Source organism: Sparus aurata, chromosome 10 (genome assembly GCF_900880675.1).
Source record: "Sparus aurata chromosome 10, fSpaAur1.1, whole genome shotgun sequence".
NCBI classification, from domain to species: Eukaryota; Metazoa; Chordata; class Actinopteri; order Spariformes; family Sparidae; genus Sparus; species Sparus aurata.
Genome location: NC_044196.1, coordinates 14673227 through 14689090, shown reverse-complemented (window position 1 = coordinate 14689090; position 15864 = coordinate 14673227). Strand labels below are relative to the sequence as shown.

The 15864-nt window shown below is 42.9% G+C and overlaps 2 protein-coding genes across 3 annotated transcripts; both read right to left on the bottom strand.

The window, feature by feature from the left end:
* Nucleotides 1–3335: 3335 nt before the first annotated feature.
* Nucleotides 3336–7841, bottom strand: emc4 (ER membrane protein complex subunit 4). The gene is made up of 6 exons (XM_030430578.1): nucleotides 7686–7841; nucleotides 6895–7051; nucleotides 6515–6629; nucleotides 5358–5511; nucleotides 5069–5229; nucleotides 3336–4171 (listed from the first exon to the last, which is right to left on the bottom strand). Exons 2-6 carry the CDS (start codon nucleotides 7008–7010, stop codon nucleotides 4136–4138), a joined length of 582 nt encoding a protein of 193 aa, XP_030286438.1. The 5' UTR covers nucleotides 7011–7051; nucleotides 7686–7841; the 3' UTR covers nucleotides 3336–4135.
* A 662-nt stretch (nucleotides 7842–8503) lies between these two features.
* Nucleotides 8504–15814, bottom strand: cyld3 (cylindromatosis (turban tumor syndrome) 3). 2 transcript variants are annotated; one of them, XM_030430472.1, is made up of 17 exons: nucleotides 15691–15814; nucleotides 15239–15459; nucleotides 14007–14124; nucleotides 13669–13826; nucleotides 12842–13366; nucleotides 12572–12677; nucleotides 11988–12445; nucleotides 11739–11904; nucleotides 11517–11658; nucleotides 10841–10963; nucleotides 10663–10754; nucleotides 10506–10569; nucleotides 10133–10337; nucleotides 9934–10042; nucleotides 9704–9822; nucleotides 9411–9618; nucleotides 8504–9326 (listed from the first exon to the last, which is right to left on the bottom strand). In XM_030430472.1, exons 2-17 carry the CDS (start codon nucleotides 15401–15403, stop codon nucleotides 9142–9144), a joined length of 2943 nt encoding a protein of 980 aa, XP_030286332.1. In that variant the 5' UTR covers nucleotides 15404–15459; nucleotides 15691–15814; the 3' UTR covers nucleotides 8504–9141. The 2 variants fall into 2 exon arrangements, with proteins under 2 accessions (XP_030286332.1, XP_030286331.1); XM_030430471.1 differs by having other exon boundaries at nucleotides 10506–10754.
* Nucleotides 15815–15864: the final 50 nt, after the last annotated feature.

Genomic DNA, 15864 nt, shown 5'->3' with positions numbered 1-15864 from the left:
TTTAAATATGGAACCCCGAACTGCCTGTAACATGTCAATAGACAAAATAAACGTATTATCCAACATACAAAGACAATTATTTGATATATTTAAATGATACTAGCTGCCAACAAACATTCAAAATTATGGCTACTTTGTTGCAATGTTGACATTACGTCACATCTATTTATTTATAGTTTATGTATGGGAGCCCAAATGCTGAGGTATTAAAAGACAAAATGACACTTATATATTGTTAAATCAACATTAGAACTGAAAATGATGAGATAAATTAAAAGTTATTCTAGCTAGCTGTCAGCTAACCTCAAAATATGGCTACTTGGTCACAGTGCCGACATAAAGTAAAATTTTTTATGTAAGTATTGAGATCTATTACTTTAGTAAATATAAAAAGTAGCGCAGTTCAACAATACAAGTAGCCTAAAAGCCCTGCAAAATCTTAAGTAAAAGAAGGCCACATAGCATTAAAGAAAACATACAAACAAACTTTGGTATCACACAACTTTACTTTGATTATATGTTGCGGACCCTGCCACCTTTCTAGCTTCACACAGTGTTCTGAGACCTTATTTTCCTCTGAGAACAGCTTGTTTATTCACTTATGGAAAACATAAATATTTCTGAGTTTGTATTATTATCTCATTATTATTGTAAATGTTAAAATTCTGTGTTTGAATGTCATCTGCAAAACTACTTAGTGTCCCTTTGAATAAAAGTAGACTAGCTTATGAAGCATCACACAAAAAATTCAATACATAAAGCACCAAAAGTAACTCATTATGAAAAATGGCCAGATTGTATTTATTCTGTTGCTGGATTATAATGACACATTGCTCTTTATGCGTCACTATTGTCACAGCTGGTAATGATTGGGTAATTTAGCCCTACTTTAGGTAGATTATAACAAAACTACATACTTTGCATACTAACTCATATTCACTCCCTAAGACAGAAGCAACATCTCTACCCTGAAAAAAAAAATCATTTAAAAAACCCTCCAGGGAATGAAAAGTGAACAAAGTCATTAGAACACACCTGTGGTAGAGGCTGGATATGAATGCAGGTGTGTCTCGACCTTTGGTGTGTGTTGAACACAGACAGTTTGAAAACCACTGGCCTACAGTACATAAGCAAATGTATGTATAATAGTTACATTACCATTGTGAAGAACTGTGTCAAAATCATGACGTAATAGTGCTAAAGTCAAAGTCACAATATGATATCAGGTAAAACAAATGACAAAATGTTGACTTTGAGCTGTTATTATGCACTGCCATGTAGGTGTTCAAATATATACATCAGGGAAAAATTCCTTGGAAAATTGAGATGACATAAAAAAAGAAATGTTGAAATGGTACTACATAAGTATATGACACATTTAGGTTGTTATTGCACACTTATACATTCCTTACAAACAGTATTCTTGTTACGTATGTGCATTAAAACGCATCGTATGATAGAAATGCAAATGTAAAGCAGTAAAGGTCCACCTTTCACCTGATTCATCAACACCTAAAACAAAAAAAGTGAGTAAGCTTCCTGCCTCTCGCCTCTCAGGTTTTCCCTCTGCCCTACCTGAATGCTTTTGTTCTCCCCGCAGGGTGTTGCTGCTGATACCAACACCAAACACACACCCACAATAAGAACGTTAACCGACGGAAGGAGGGTAACGAGGGAGAGGTGAGAGATGGGCGAGGAGAAGTAAAAAATGAAGAAAGTTTGCATTTTTTTTGAACTGCTTTTTATATTTCTGGCAGAGCTAAAACTTAATTTCTCACATACAGGTGCCTTAACGTACCACTCATACTCAAGTTGTGACATTTTTAGTTAATAGCTGTTTTTGGCACCAGGGCCATAATTCTGTTGTGACAGGACTGGTATGTATGGAAGCCCAGAGTGGCCATGGTTGCTTGTAATTTTTATTTTCATACATTTACTAATTTTTATCTCCAAATCATGTCCTTTCCTAATCATCTCATTTCTCAAGGAACATGTTAAAGCGTTCCCACAATAATTTTAGATGCTTATCTTGAAAATAGAAGCTAAAATATGGCTAAATGATTGAATTAACTGGTTTAATTCTTATATGAAATAAGCAGGTGGCAATGTCTTACTTCGGCGTACCCATCAATTTGATCTACTTCTTAAACCCATAAAACAAGCAGCGATATCAAAGTGGATTCTGCAGTACAGTAAATTAGTGAGGATTAATCTCAAGTGTTTAATCGTATTCTTATCTTGACTGAAACATTATCTTGAGCAAAACAAGATAAATAAGTTCACGACTGCTCCATCGTTGCTGCTGTACAGTCCGTTCTGTAAATGCATGTTCACCAATAGGAAGCAAATAAATAGCTCAGAATTGACTTTTTAGTTTTTCTGTGAAACTCAACAGTGACATTGAACGTTTGCTCAAGACAGTTCAGTGTCACCGACCGTTGTTTGGTTTCCACTTCTTCACACCCAGTGAAAGGAATGACAACAAGCTGCCTGTGGATATTAACAAAACAAATAACCACAGAAGTAACAGAAGAGCAGCTCAGTGGCTTTACGTTATCACATTGTTTGTGTGTGTGTGTGTGTGTGTCCGCCACAACAGTGGGTTTCTAGAATAATACAGATTGCATAGATGATTTATTTGTGAGCGTATGCTGCTGAAAAATGAATAACACAACTATCACGTTACAGTAGAAAATGTTATTGGTATAACAAGATGCTTTTCACATGTAAAGATATTTTCACGTTATTACAACATAATACTCTAACCATTTATTATTTACATAACTAAAACCATACACACATTATACTGTTATAACAATGTGTATGTTGTTTAATATATTATGTTCATCATAACATAATATTGTTGTAACATAACATAATAAAAATTTTGGTATAACAATATACACCTTGTTTACGATTTGTTGTATTACATTGTTGTAACATTGCTATAACAATAAATATGTCGTTACAACTATATATTTAGTTATAACTATAATATTTATAGTTATAACTACACATGTATACACAACATCGAAAGTTTCACTTTAAATACTGTTAAGTTGCTGTCACATCGTATAAATATTATATAGTTGTAAGAAGATAAGTTTGTTGTTTTAATATGACAAGTTTGTGCATCGAAAATATATTGTTAACATGATAAAATCTTGTGATAACAATTAAACTAGTAAGTGATCAGTTTTGCTTCTTTAGTTTAAGAACTGTTCTGTGAGTGTTAATTCATTTTCTTATTTCGCCCACATTGAAGGCTATCGAACATTTTTAGATCATTTACAATTTCTTTTATGAACCGTATATATCTTTAACAACGCGTGTTCTTTTTTTCATCCAACACATTTTATTGACACAGTTGAAAACATTTCAATTCAGCCAATAAGGATTTATTTCATAGAACATTTTCATAGAGCAAATCAGTATAAATAAACAGACCTATAAATTAAAACAGGTTAGTCAATGTTGCTGGCGAGCATGCTGAAATCATGCTGACAAACAGAAAATGAAAATCTAGAGTGGAGAAAAGAGAAAAAACTCTACCGCTACACAACTTAATAAGACATCCTTCCCTATTAAAATTAAACATTAACTGTTATTTCAAGAAGTTATAGATACATTATAGTTTTAATGATGTCGGCCTGGCAAAAATACAGGGCATAACTCTGCTTGTTGTGATATAAACTCATATAACCTCTACCTCTGTTGAAAATTTCAACGGGAAAGAAAAGTACAGTCGTTCCAACAGTAGTCAACATGATGCTCTGCCGGCTTTTAAATCTTCATTAAAAGAATCAAAAAGAGATGAATGAGGAAGAGCAGAGACATGAAGCAGATCAGCAGGCTGGAGTAACGTTAATGTGTCTGTCAACAAAGGCAAACAAAATGTGTGTGTTGGTGTTGGTGTTTGTGTGTGTGTGTGTGTGTGTGTGTAGGACGAGGGCTGCGTAGAAAAGCTGTGCATCCTGCTGCTGATTTTACAAACGTCTCTCCTGTTGCAACTGTCGCTGTAGAGGTTGAGTGTGTTGTGGACAAGAGCTCGAAGGGCCTCGGGTGGAGAATGTACAGTATACAGTATATAACCTCTGTAAATATTTCAATCTGGTTTGTGCACCCACCATCTTCTTCATAACACCATCCCTCCCCCCAGGATCTCCATCCTCTGTGGAGAGGAAACAAAATGCTCAAATTAGTACATGTTTGGTCGGCGTAGAACCAGAAACAGCTTCAAACAGATGAATGGACGACAACATTTATATAATTTATATGGAGGGAAAGAAAAAGGTCATCTTCAAACTGTAAAAGATCAAGTTTACGAAAGCCTCAAAAGTGCTGCCGGGGCTTCAGTCACTATGCTATTTTAAAACCAGTCTTTCTTTATTTTCTTATGTTTTTATTATCACTCTATCATTATTCTCTTTTGTTGCAATTTTAAAGCACAGATGATTAATGTTTCAACAAGTTATCACAATAGATGCCTTATTTGTAAATTGCCTGCATTATAAAATCATATATATGCCGTGTTCCAGTTGTGTCAGGGCGTCTGCATCACTTTTTAGAGCCCCATAAAAACAGTTTTCATTGATTTCACTTGCAATAATTCTGCATTTGGTTGTGTTTTCACTTTGCATATTTTTTTCTAAATGCCAGGCTTCTGTTATCAAACTGTTGGAGGTGTTTTGAGTTGTAGTGCATTGAGCTGTCAGGGAAACCAGCCTTTTGGGTAAAAGAGAGGCTGTCGTGTAGTAACGTAACTGATCATGAAAGGACACGTGTGAAGATTTGAGTGGCTAAATAAATTCCATTTGAAAACCCTGAATTGCATATATACCATCATGTGCTCACCCTCTTTATATGAGGGGTTGTGAGAGGTTCTGTTTGACTGGCATACAGCATTTATACAATAGAAGCAAAATCATACAATTAAAATACTTCCAGACCTGAAAATTCTCATTTATAAATGTAATGACAACATGGGCGTATGCTGCCCTCTACTGGTCTGAAAGTGAGTGAGCAGCATAGAGACGTATGACAAATTAACAAAACCTTCTACATTTACCTGAGGTGGTTCTATGAAAGCCAGCCAATCAGACGAGTGTGTTGGGAGCAGTCCCATCGACTGACACTTGTAGATGGCCAACGCCGAGCCCAGGAGGTTACCGACCAGATAGACGAGGCCCTGGAGCCACTGCTGACTGGAGCTCTCCAGCAGCTTGAAGGCTGAGACACAGGAGAGAATGAAGGAATGAATGAAAGGTGTCAAAGCTCTGACACAGAAACCAACTTGATGTGAGCAGTCAATGAATCTGATTCTGTAAGAGTCTGAGAGTATAATGCAGCATACTCACTGGCAGACATGGACATGAGCGCCTGTATGGGCCTCCAGGCCATCATGCAGACCATCATGATGGGGAAGATGGAGATGGTGTTTCCTGACATGTACATGATGAACAGGTTCATGGGGATCTGCTTCAGGGGCCCGAGAGCCACGTCCCAGCAGCGCTGCACCAGGAAGAATGAAGAGAAGTTGAAGAGTCACGACAAAACCAACACAAAATGTCAAAAATAGTGCTCAATTTCCTGGTTTTCATGTATCATGTTTTTCTGTTTCACCGTTGTCTGTGTTTTCCATTTATTTACACATTAACTTACATATGTCTGTGTTTTGCTGTCATCTCTTTCGGAATTACTTAAAAACATTGTTTTTCTTTTTTAAATAACTGAACACCAAAAAGCACTTCTTTTTTTGCTTATAAGGAAATTAAGCTGAATGCAGCTTGAATTGAGAAGTTACAAGGAGGCTTTAAAGGTGCAATAGTAAGTTTTTGCCACGTTACCATTAATTCTCAAAACATATACAGGGCAGCACATCACTAGAGTAACTGCTATATTGCTGCCAACTGTCACTGCAGTGAGCTAGTTAGCCGTGTAGCTAGTGATGTGAGCTGGGAGTTTGGAGCACCGGGCAAGTATTGATGTCTACACGTCTGGCAGAGAAGCTCTGGACCAAGACAGGCTGGGGACTCGCTGGTTAGCAACACAATACATAGATGTCATAATGTCAAAACTGCCTTTTCTTCACATTGTGGTGATAATTTCTGTACATTTTTGATCGTTTTCAACTAAATCTTACATACTGCACCTTTACTTGATTTCATTTCATTTCATTTAGCCAGAAGTATTCCCCAAATCTCTTTTTCAAGGGAGTCCTGGTAAAGACAGCAGCATAAAAAGTTTCTCATGGAAGAAATAAGCAATCCAATGAAGGATGTGCATTCAAACACTCCATAACCCTATTTTCATAATCTTCTAAATTATCTAAATAATCAAGTTTGAGGTCTCTCTGTTGCTCACACCAAGATAAAAGGTGCAAAAAGTTTAAAAGCACTTTCACCAAAGACAGCGCAGGATAGAGGACTGCAGTACAGAATAGGGTTTTGGAGAAATAAAGAAATATTGAGACTCACAACTAAACAAACAAATATTAAATATATTCCCTGCTTACCTTCTCCACCAGGTTTTTGTCTGTCTCCTGGATGCTGGTGTCGGGGACGGGTTTCTCCGAGTAGCCGATGGGGTAGACGACGTCGCCCTGACCGCCCTGTCGGTCACCGCGACTCCTGCGGCACAGAGGCGACACAAAGAGATTACTTTTATTCCCTTTATGCTCTATCATATGGAGGTGAGCTGCCTATGACTCAGGGACGTTAACGGTTAGTTACTAACCAAAGTGCACGCATGGAAATTGTTGTGCTTTGTTTATAAAGTAGCCAGCTGCCTGTTTGATCAATTATCCTCACGTAGCCTCACAGAAACATAAGTCCTGTTGTGTGTTACGGTGTTGACATGTGTTTTTTTGGAGTTGTGTCCATGTTCTCTGTTCACCTGGTGTTGCCCAGGCTCAGCTCCAGAGCCCACTTCATCCTCCTCGCCCCGCTGCCTCCTCTCGTTGACAGAGCTCCTCCTCCTCCTCCTCCTCCTTGTCTCCCTGGAGACGCCATAGCAACCTGCTGCACTTCTGGACCTCAGAGACAGAAAGCACCTACAGACGTATAAACAAAGAGACAGGTTTCCTTTAGGTCGAGCGTCGATATCTCTTAGGTAAACTTAAACAAAACCTGAGAATTCAAAAACATATTCACAGTAAGTTAAGATATACAGCTGTTAGTTGTGTGACTAAGAGGTGCACAGAAGTGACATCACTTTGTGTCTTAGTATTTTTATGTTTTATGGTCAGTTTTTGTACCATAGTCCTGGACCAAACAACAGTCCTTGTGACAAATACACTTATCTCAACTATGTAACATCTCTGAGAAGTGTTCTGGGAAAAGCTTTTTTGAAAAACATGAGTAGTGGGATGTTTAACAGTCCATCCATCTCTAACCTTAATGATTAGCGTGTATTAAACGACATAAAAAGCCAGATGGAGGCTGTCATAAGCAGGCTACTGATTGCTATTAATGCCGCTCTGATGGCAGAATCGCCCAGTTTCTCCTGTAGCAGTAAAATAATCGACAGAACGACACTTTAATCAGAAAAAACGCGAATTAAAACGAGTCCAAGCAAAGCAGCCGACGTTTTAAGGGTTGTCACTCGACGTCGCCGTTTCTAAGCGGCTAAAACGTGACGTTAAAATGGAAACACGCCCACACAGCTTCGATTCATATTCATACTACCTTATATAAACATGCAAACGACGGATGTCTGGCTTCTTAATCGTTGTTTTTTGGGCGAAATGTGAGGAAATTAGCTCGATGTGCAGAAGAACCAGTCGACCCCCTCTTCGTCGCTCGCAGGTTCCGGGGCTCGTAGTGATGACGCAATTAGGCCGACGACGCAGCTACGTCACGTCCGCCCTGAGACTTCGGAAGGAACGTTCTGTTTACAACACATTGAGAAATACGTCAAACACGAGTAATTAAGAAGAAACAATCAATTATGATTAACCATAGTGACCGCATTGCAAAAATAATAAGATAATAGACACATTTGATTTAATTTGACTTAAAAAATAATGATTTCTTAACAAATTGCGTATACATACATTGAAATTAAACCAAATTAAATTAACCACTGACATGTATCAAAAATAAATCTATTTCCGTTCAACTGGATCTCAGAAATAGTATCTAATTCGCCATATTATACCTAAAAGGTAAAGGAAATTAAAACTAAAACTCCTTATATTTGTATTTTTTGGGATATGACGGTTATTCAAAAGCCAATTTTATATTCATAAATCAAAATTTACAAGCAGGAAGTCAAACTTTTCTGGTCTGATTTTCTCTGTCAAGTCATCGTAATCCTAAATCAGCTTGACAACGTTTTTATTTATTTCTATTTTTTCCACATTGGCCATATTTCCTGTGGTAAGTTGCAAACAGGTGTATTGGTGTTAGTTATTTGGCCAATGTTTTTTATCTACTTATCTATATAATCGTCTGCATGTTTGTGCATACATATCAATAAAAAAAAAGACACAAATATAAACAAATTAGAAGAATATCGGAGCATTTATTGGCTGGGACAGAGCCCTCATTGTCTGCAGCAGTGATATATTACACAACCCATACAACACAACAGTATTAGTACACGTCTGTGTGCCGTCTTTACAGTCAGTTTAAGGCAAAGATAGTATATTCTATATAAATACACACATACTGACATGTAAAGAACGCAGTGCAAATTCAAATGTAAAGTGTACATGTGTTTTTCAGTTACAGGCACAGTGGTTATGTAACGTGTGAGCGTGGATAACATCAGCGCAGGTAAACTCAGGTGTAAAATCAAATACTGCCCCCACATGATTCATTCGCCACCAAGTTCAGAGCTCTTTAAACATAAATTAACTACAGGCTGTTTGTTCACAGGGATACATTCTGCTTCTCTCACATTTAGCCGATTGTCACATTTTTAGATTACATTAAGTTCTAAGGCACTGCGCAGTCTCCAGGCAGATAATCACCAGATACGACTGAACTCAAACATTAGCAAATACCTGCAACACATCTGGGCTTAGAAAATGTCGCTCTACTTGGGCGGAATATGTCTTTTTTTTGTCTTTTCTTATTTAAATACACGTCGGCCATGTTTCCGTGATGAGGCCTCTGATCTGTGCGTGTTGTGTCCATGTCACTTGTACAGGCTGAGCTCCGGGCTGTGGTACAGACACATGTAGGAGTCGCAGAGCAGGCGGCGGGCGCTCTCCCGTAAGGACGAGGGATCGACTCTTCTCAGCTCCTCCTGCGACAGGCTGAGGTAGCGGCCCACCTCTGGGCACACCTTCACTTGGGGGATGTTGAAGCCGTTCTCGCCGCCTGTGTGAGAACACATAGAGAAATAAGAGGACTTTAGTAACTTGTTTTTTTTTTAATCCTGTAATTGAGGTGAGGATCTTTCACCTTCTCGGTCTGCCATGCTGTCAAAGAACAGCCAGTCTGTGGGGAGAGGCCCGTGCTTGACGAAGCTCACGTAGTGGCTGGTCTCGATGCACGTCACCGCGAAGAGAGACATCCGCTGGCGGGCGCAGTGCAGAGGGCCCGTCCAGGGGCCACCGGGGACGGACACCCTCACCGGGATGTGGGACTCTCGCTTCCTGTGACTGTGGACCTGGTTACCGATAGAAAAGATAAACAACGTGAATATGTAGAGGTGAAACCTGTCATGGATCAGATCCAAGGTCAGCAGCGGTTACCTGCGTGTTGCAGGTCTGGCAGTACTGTTTGAGACGACCAGGAGTGATGTCCAAGTCTTCATAACACTGGAGACACTCCCACTCTGCTACAGCCTGACAGATGCTGCACTGCCTCAAGGCTGGAAACACAAACAGAGACAAAAGATCCACATCACTATCGGTAACAGCTAAAAAATACAAACCCTCAAGTACACAAACGGAAACAGATTGATCCAGAAATGTGTCCTCACTGTCGTCCAGCAGGTCTGTGATGTCCAGACTCAGCGAGGGCAGGATGGCGTCAAACATTTTGAAGTCCTTTCCGAAGCGAGGCATTAGCAGCAAGAGGCAGGAGGGAGCCTGGGGGAGGGATCGACACATGATGTGATCTTTCTCGTACATTTTCGCCAGATTAAAGCGACACCAAATCTCGGAACTCGTCTCTGTTACCTCGACGAACTTGAGGCCGGCGTGGAGGAAGGAGGACTCCAGCAGCGCCTGGACGCTGGCGACCCTCATCCGACTGGGCGACGGGGAGGCGAGGGGGACGGGGGACTCGACCGGGGAGAGGGGCAAGGGCGAGGAGGGGGAGGGAGGGAGGGTCGGCGGGAAGAGCTGGTAGAGGTGACACTCCTGAGGCTGCTGGGTCATCGATCTGACGGACAAAAGCAACGCCTGCTTACGACTGAATCACCCGGCTTCAGGCTCTCTCTCTCTCTCTTTAACTTGCATCCTATGGCTTTAAGGTGTAAGTAACAACCGGCCTGTGTGACGGAGAATCAGAGTGTGTGTAGGTTGTGTCGGCAGATAGTGGCGAGCTCACCTGATCTTGAGGAGCGGCTCGACTCGGAGGAGCTGGAAAAGCTTGTTGAGGAACTCTTCAGGATCTGATGGCCGGAGCAGAAAAACAGCATGACAGCATTCCTCTGTCTGATCACACGCACAGGCAGGAATCCAGACACACACACACACACACACACCTTTCTCCTGGTTGGTGAAGCCCGTGTTGCTGTTCGCAGCCTCCAGCAGTCGCCTCAGCGCCATGGTCTTACTGGCACACACGTAGCCGTACCTGAGACACACCAGCGCACCAATACTTAAACGAACGTCCTGGTCGCGGTAACAGTAATCTGAAGCACTCTGGCCGCGTGTACGCACCTCCTCAGTGGGTTGACTATCTCACATCGCAGCAGGTCCTGAGCCTGACCGGAGGTTTGGTCCTTTTCGGGGTCAGAGGGCCAAAACAGGACCCAGTCTGCCGAGCTGCAGCAGGAGAACAGACTGCAGAGAGACACGACAGAGAGGCTCAATAAACAGACATGTTCACTGTCATTAAGAATGCCAGTTAAAGGTGGCGTTGAAGGTGTCAGGCCACTCGGGTGCGAGCAGCATTTAATATACGATTTGGTTAACACAATGTGATTAAAGGTTAAATTGCTCCTATAATGTGCGAAATATTTAAGTCGTATTCAGTTGGTTATTATTAGCTCAATGATGGGCGGTTCTCTGAGGAACGGTTCTTTGATTATATGAGACAAGTCCAAGAGTTTAAACTTCCAACCAAAAGTCTGGGAAACTGGTCGTTGTGAACATCCGCAAGCCATGGGAGCGGTCAGCGCTCGTCAGAACTTCTTCTTTATATTTTTAAACGAGACGGGAACGTAAAAAACAACCACAGCTTCCTCTTCACCGCAAGATTTCACAAGTTCAAATCACAAGATTGTATTCTGAACATAGAAAATCTGTTGTTATGACTTGTTGTGTCTCCTCGCTGCTTCTCTTTGCAGATATCTGTAACACCCTCTAACTTTGTGTAAGCAGCCTCAGCTGTTACCTGAACAGCGTGGCGTCCAGGTAGCAGGAGTTGAGGTGGCCCTGGATGCCTCTCTTCCAGCCCTCGTACAGCTCGCTGGCCTCCTCGCCGTCCACCGGAGGCGTGTGCTCGTCCACGCGCTCGCTGCCCCACTCTGCAAAGGCTGCGAGCAGCAGGACACAGGGTCAAATGTTACAACTACACATCTAGGCTCAGAGTTTTCCGGCTGGTGTGTTTTCCTACCTATGGAGTTGCATCGCTCCACTTGGTTGACGGGCGTCTCGGGGGCGGGGAACCGCGAGTCCCGCCTGCAGTTGCGTAGCTTGACGAACAGCCCCTTGTTGGGCGGACAACGGAAGTGACGTTCACCGAGGTAGCTGCCGTCCGTCCCCGCAGACAGCTCCTGGTCCTGACACACGCCGCGGGTTTGTTTGTTTTACAATCAGAGTCAGAAACAACATCATGCGAGTTGGAACTGATCGGCGACCTTACCAGCTCGATTCCCGCCACCTGCGCCGAAATCCCGCTGATCCGTCCGATCCAGCGGATCACCCCGAAGAGCGGCGGGTCGTTCACCTCAACCATCGACCCCACCTCCAGCTCGCCATCCTCTCCGTCCTCCCCTGCAGCCTCGCCGTTGTCCGGCGACCTCAGCGGCGAGGGAGGCCCGTGGACGCCGTTGGTGTGCTGTGGCTGGTCGGCGGCGTTCAGGGACGTCGGGCTGTGGGGTTTGGGAGGCGGGACGGGGGCGGGGAGCAGCGGTTTGAGGGTGGGTTTTGGTGGCGGCAGTGGAGGAGGTCTAAGTGGTTGTTTGGAGGGGGGCATCAGGGCGACCTTGGGAGAAGAAGGAGGCGGTGACAAAGGGACGGGTCTGGTGCCGGGTGGGGGCACAGGCTTCAGGATGGATTTGGGAATTTGCGGAAGAGGGTTGTGACGGTGGGATTTAGACTCTGAGAGAGAGAAGAAGGAGAGTTAGGTGTTTGTTTGTAAGGGAGTCTGGGAACTTTCTCCACAGGCGACAAAGGAAGTAGCTCAACACATGCTGCGAGTGTGTGTTGTGGAAGTCTTGGCTCTACCTGCGGAGACCTTGGTGATTGGCAGAAGGTGTCCGTACAGAGGGGAAGGAATGTGGCAGAGCTTCTCTCCTTTATAAGACCCGTCCCAGTTACCGGCAGGAGTGTCCTGAAAACGAGTCGCGCAGAGACAAGGTGTTTACAAATCTCCATTTTGTGAGCCTGGAGTTTGTTTTTCTCACCGTCATTCGGGAGTCAACAGTAGCGATATGACAGGAAATGCAAAAAATGACATGTAACGAACAACTTATCCTGTAATCGCGGCGTACTGACCAGCAGGACTCCGACGTACATCCCGGATGAGGACCGGCCGGGCAGGAGGCCGCAGTAGCGCACCTCCCCTCCGCACACATTGTCGTCCAGGGGGAAACACACCCGCTGGCCAAGCTGGAACGGCGGAGGCGAAGACGGGCCTCGGACCTGGACCTGGTGTTGAACCGTGACTCCTGACTCTGCCGCCCGAGGGAGGATGCCGAAAGACTGAGGGGGACTGCTGGGACGATGCTGGTGGAAGCTGATGTGACGACTGGGCTGCTGCTGCTGCGGCAGCGGCTGATGATGATGAGGAGGATTTGGGCGGCTGTTGTTGCCGTGGTGCCCATTGCCGGGGTGATTACTGCCGTTTCGGTGGTGCTCTCGCTCGCGGCCTCGCTCTTGGGCGTCGGAGCCATTGCCGCGCGACCATTGGCGGGGCCTGATGTGGCTGACCGGGACGAAAAGGGCGCAGCCTTCGGGGCAGCTGAAGAGCCGGTTGCCTTTGTAGGACCCGTTGCTGATTCCTCTCCCGGCTGCTGAGCCCTGCAGATGAGACAGGACCACGCGTTAACTCCCAGGATCTGCTTTTTCTGCTAAGACTGTTAAAAACTTCCTGGAATGAGGAAGGAAGTCGGCAAATGTGAATAAACAACACTTGGGGGGAAAAAAACATTATATCATCCATGTGTGTTTCTGCCTGAGTCACACAGACAGATGACAACAACTCCCATGATCCTACGCTGCTTCTCTCCTCCCCCAGCTGAAATCACATAGTGTGCATTTAAACCCTCAGACCTACGAGGTATGCTGAAAGGTTTTCACTCATAATCCAGGGCGGTGTTTACCTTGAGCTGAACCCCAAATATCACAGCGCTGCTCCCTCTGGTGAGCGGCCCGACGTATTTAAGCTCCGCCTCCGCCAGCTCGTCCTGCTGGCCTATCTGGACCCACAGCGGAGAGTCGAGCGGCAGGGCAGCCAACTGCTGCAGCTTCACGGGATTACCTGAAATATACAAAAACAATTCAAATCAAAAGATGGGGCGGTTTCTGGCGTGAGTGCCTAGTCAGTGAGGAGAACATTGTGATCTGGCATTACTTCTAATTTTCCAGTTAGAAGACCCAAATTAGAAAAACAACCCCCCCCGGTACTACCCGTAACAGTAACTAACAATTAATGTATTACTTAGGAGTTTGAGGCGGGCCTCCGGGTCGGTTACAGGCTCCAGCAGGCCGCTCAGTTCAGGCGGGACTTCATGCAGGAACTTCCTCTCCAGTTTCAACATGATGTCATTGTCCAACACCTGCAGGGGAACAAGAGGCAGAGAGAGAAACATGTGTGGGAGAGAAGAGTCAGGAAATCAGAGGCGGGTACCACGTGTGCTCATTGTTTCTTTTCAAATAAAAGGGGATAAACATTTGTTATAAAAAGGAAACATGTGCCGATGAAGATTGTCCAACAATGCCCGACTGCGTAGAAACAGTTTCAGGAAATGTATATTATGAAACCGTAATTTTTTTTTGCCACCAGAAACTGTTAAAAATACTGGAAATGTTGCTTGAATCATAAGTGATTTCCTCACTGTGTGTTTCGTTTGGAGGACTTTGATTTGCTTCTGCTCTAAAGCCACCAGTTATGAACTTTTTATGACTCAACGTCATTAAATCATAAGGTTGACTCTACGATTTCAAGGATCATAGATACTGCAGTTTGATCCAGATGTTTTCAAAGAATGAATAGATTATCAAGCTAAATTGTGAAAAAAACAAAATAAAAATGGGTCCCCAATAAAAGGAAAAAACAAAAATACTAATTTATGTCACATTCCATAAATTAATTAATGTCTACCTTTCTTTTTAGTATTTATTTTTGGGGCATTTAATGGCATATTTACTTATTTATGGAGTCATTTTAAAAAATATTTTTATTTTGTATTTTGACAGTTTCAGTTCTCCACATAAGAAAAAAACGAAAAAGAAAAATTCATTATTTGAAGTAAAAAAATAAGAAAATTATGAATATTCATGTTCATCTGTTTACGCATTTACTTCTTTATTCACTTCTGTATTTCTTCCTTTAAATTAGCAAAATAATGCAGAAATAACTATCTGAATAATTGAATAAAAGAATAAACTGGTAAATAAAATAAAATGTGAAATAAATACTATAAAAAGGGGACCCAAAAAGGTAAATAAATACAGATTAAGTAATGGCTGCATTTCTTTTATTTACTTTATATAGAGACATTTATTTTTGTCTGATGGTAGTTTTAGTCCTCCAGAAAAGACAAAGCAGGCACTAATGAACATTTAATATATTCTAAAGTTATCTGTGCAGGTATGTAAACGTTCCGGTTGGGACCGTGTTCTGAGTCTGATGATATCAATCTAATTCAAGTTAACAGTGTGTGTTTATACCTTCACCCAGAGAGAGTCGCCTCTGCTCTTATCTTGCTCCTGGCAGAGGAACCCCCGCTGCAGCCGAATGGTACCGTCCAGCTGGTCCTGGACCTTCAGGTCGGTCGAGATCAAAAACATTTTGGGGGGGCGGCGCTTCCTGTTTGACTCATGGCCCCCTGACATGTTTTGCGTGTCTTTAAGTTCAGTTGGTTCACAGAAGAATTAAATATTTCCCCTGTCTGTAAAAGCAGGAAATATAACTATTTACATACATACGTCAGGAGAGCTGAAGTGTGTCCGTGTAGCTACCTCCAGTGACGGAGGCGTCAGGTAACGAAGGTTAGACTTTCTTCATTCATGTTCAAACTGAACTCCGTTTGGGGAAAAACTACACAAGCTACATTTCCACCATTTTGTCGACTAAGAAACAACGGTTATCTCGAATTTCAGAAGTTTTTAAGAACACTTACCAACTTCATCAACTCCGGCCGTCAACATTTCCCGTCAGATTTAAAGGAGCTAGCTTTAATAACAAACCGCACCGTGAAGCAGGAAGCTGCGTGACTGACGCCAGGGGGAGCCAATCGCAAGTGAGAAAAGTTCGGCAGGAGTGATTTCAGCCAATCAGAGCTCACATGGGCGTT

Bases quoted from the DNA above. Each gene is read 5' to 3' on its own strand.
- cyld3 (XM_030430471.1), bottom strand. From the start codon at position 15,403: ATGTCAGGGGGCCATGAGTCAAACAGGAAGCGCCGCCCCCCCAAAATG. The intron at 13,827-14,006 runs GTAATACATTAA...TGTATATTTCAG, and splicing joins GGCCCGCCTCAAACTCCTAA to GTAATCCCGTGAAGCTGCAG. The intron at 11,905-11,987 runs GTAAGGTCGCCG...GGCGTGTGTCAG, and splicing joins AGGTGGCGGGAATCGAGCTG to GACCAGGAGCTGTCTGCGGG.
- emc4 (XM_030430578.1), bottom strand. From the start codon at position 7,010: ATGGCGTCTCCAGGGAGACAAGGAGGAGGAGGAGGAGGAGGAGCTCTG. The intron at 6,630-6,894 runs GTGAACAGAGAA...TCTGTGCCGCAG, and splicing joins CTGAGCCTGGGCAACACCAG to GAGTCGCGGTGACCGACAGG. The intron at 5,512-6,514 runs GTAAGCAGGGAA...TTCCTGGTGCAG, and splicing joins ACAAAAACCTGGTGGAGAAG to CGCTGCTGGGACGTGGCTCT.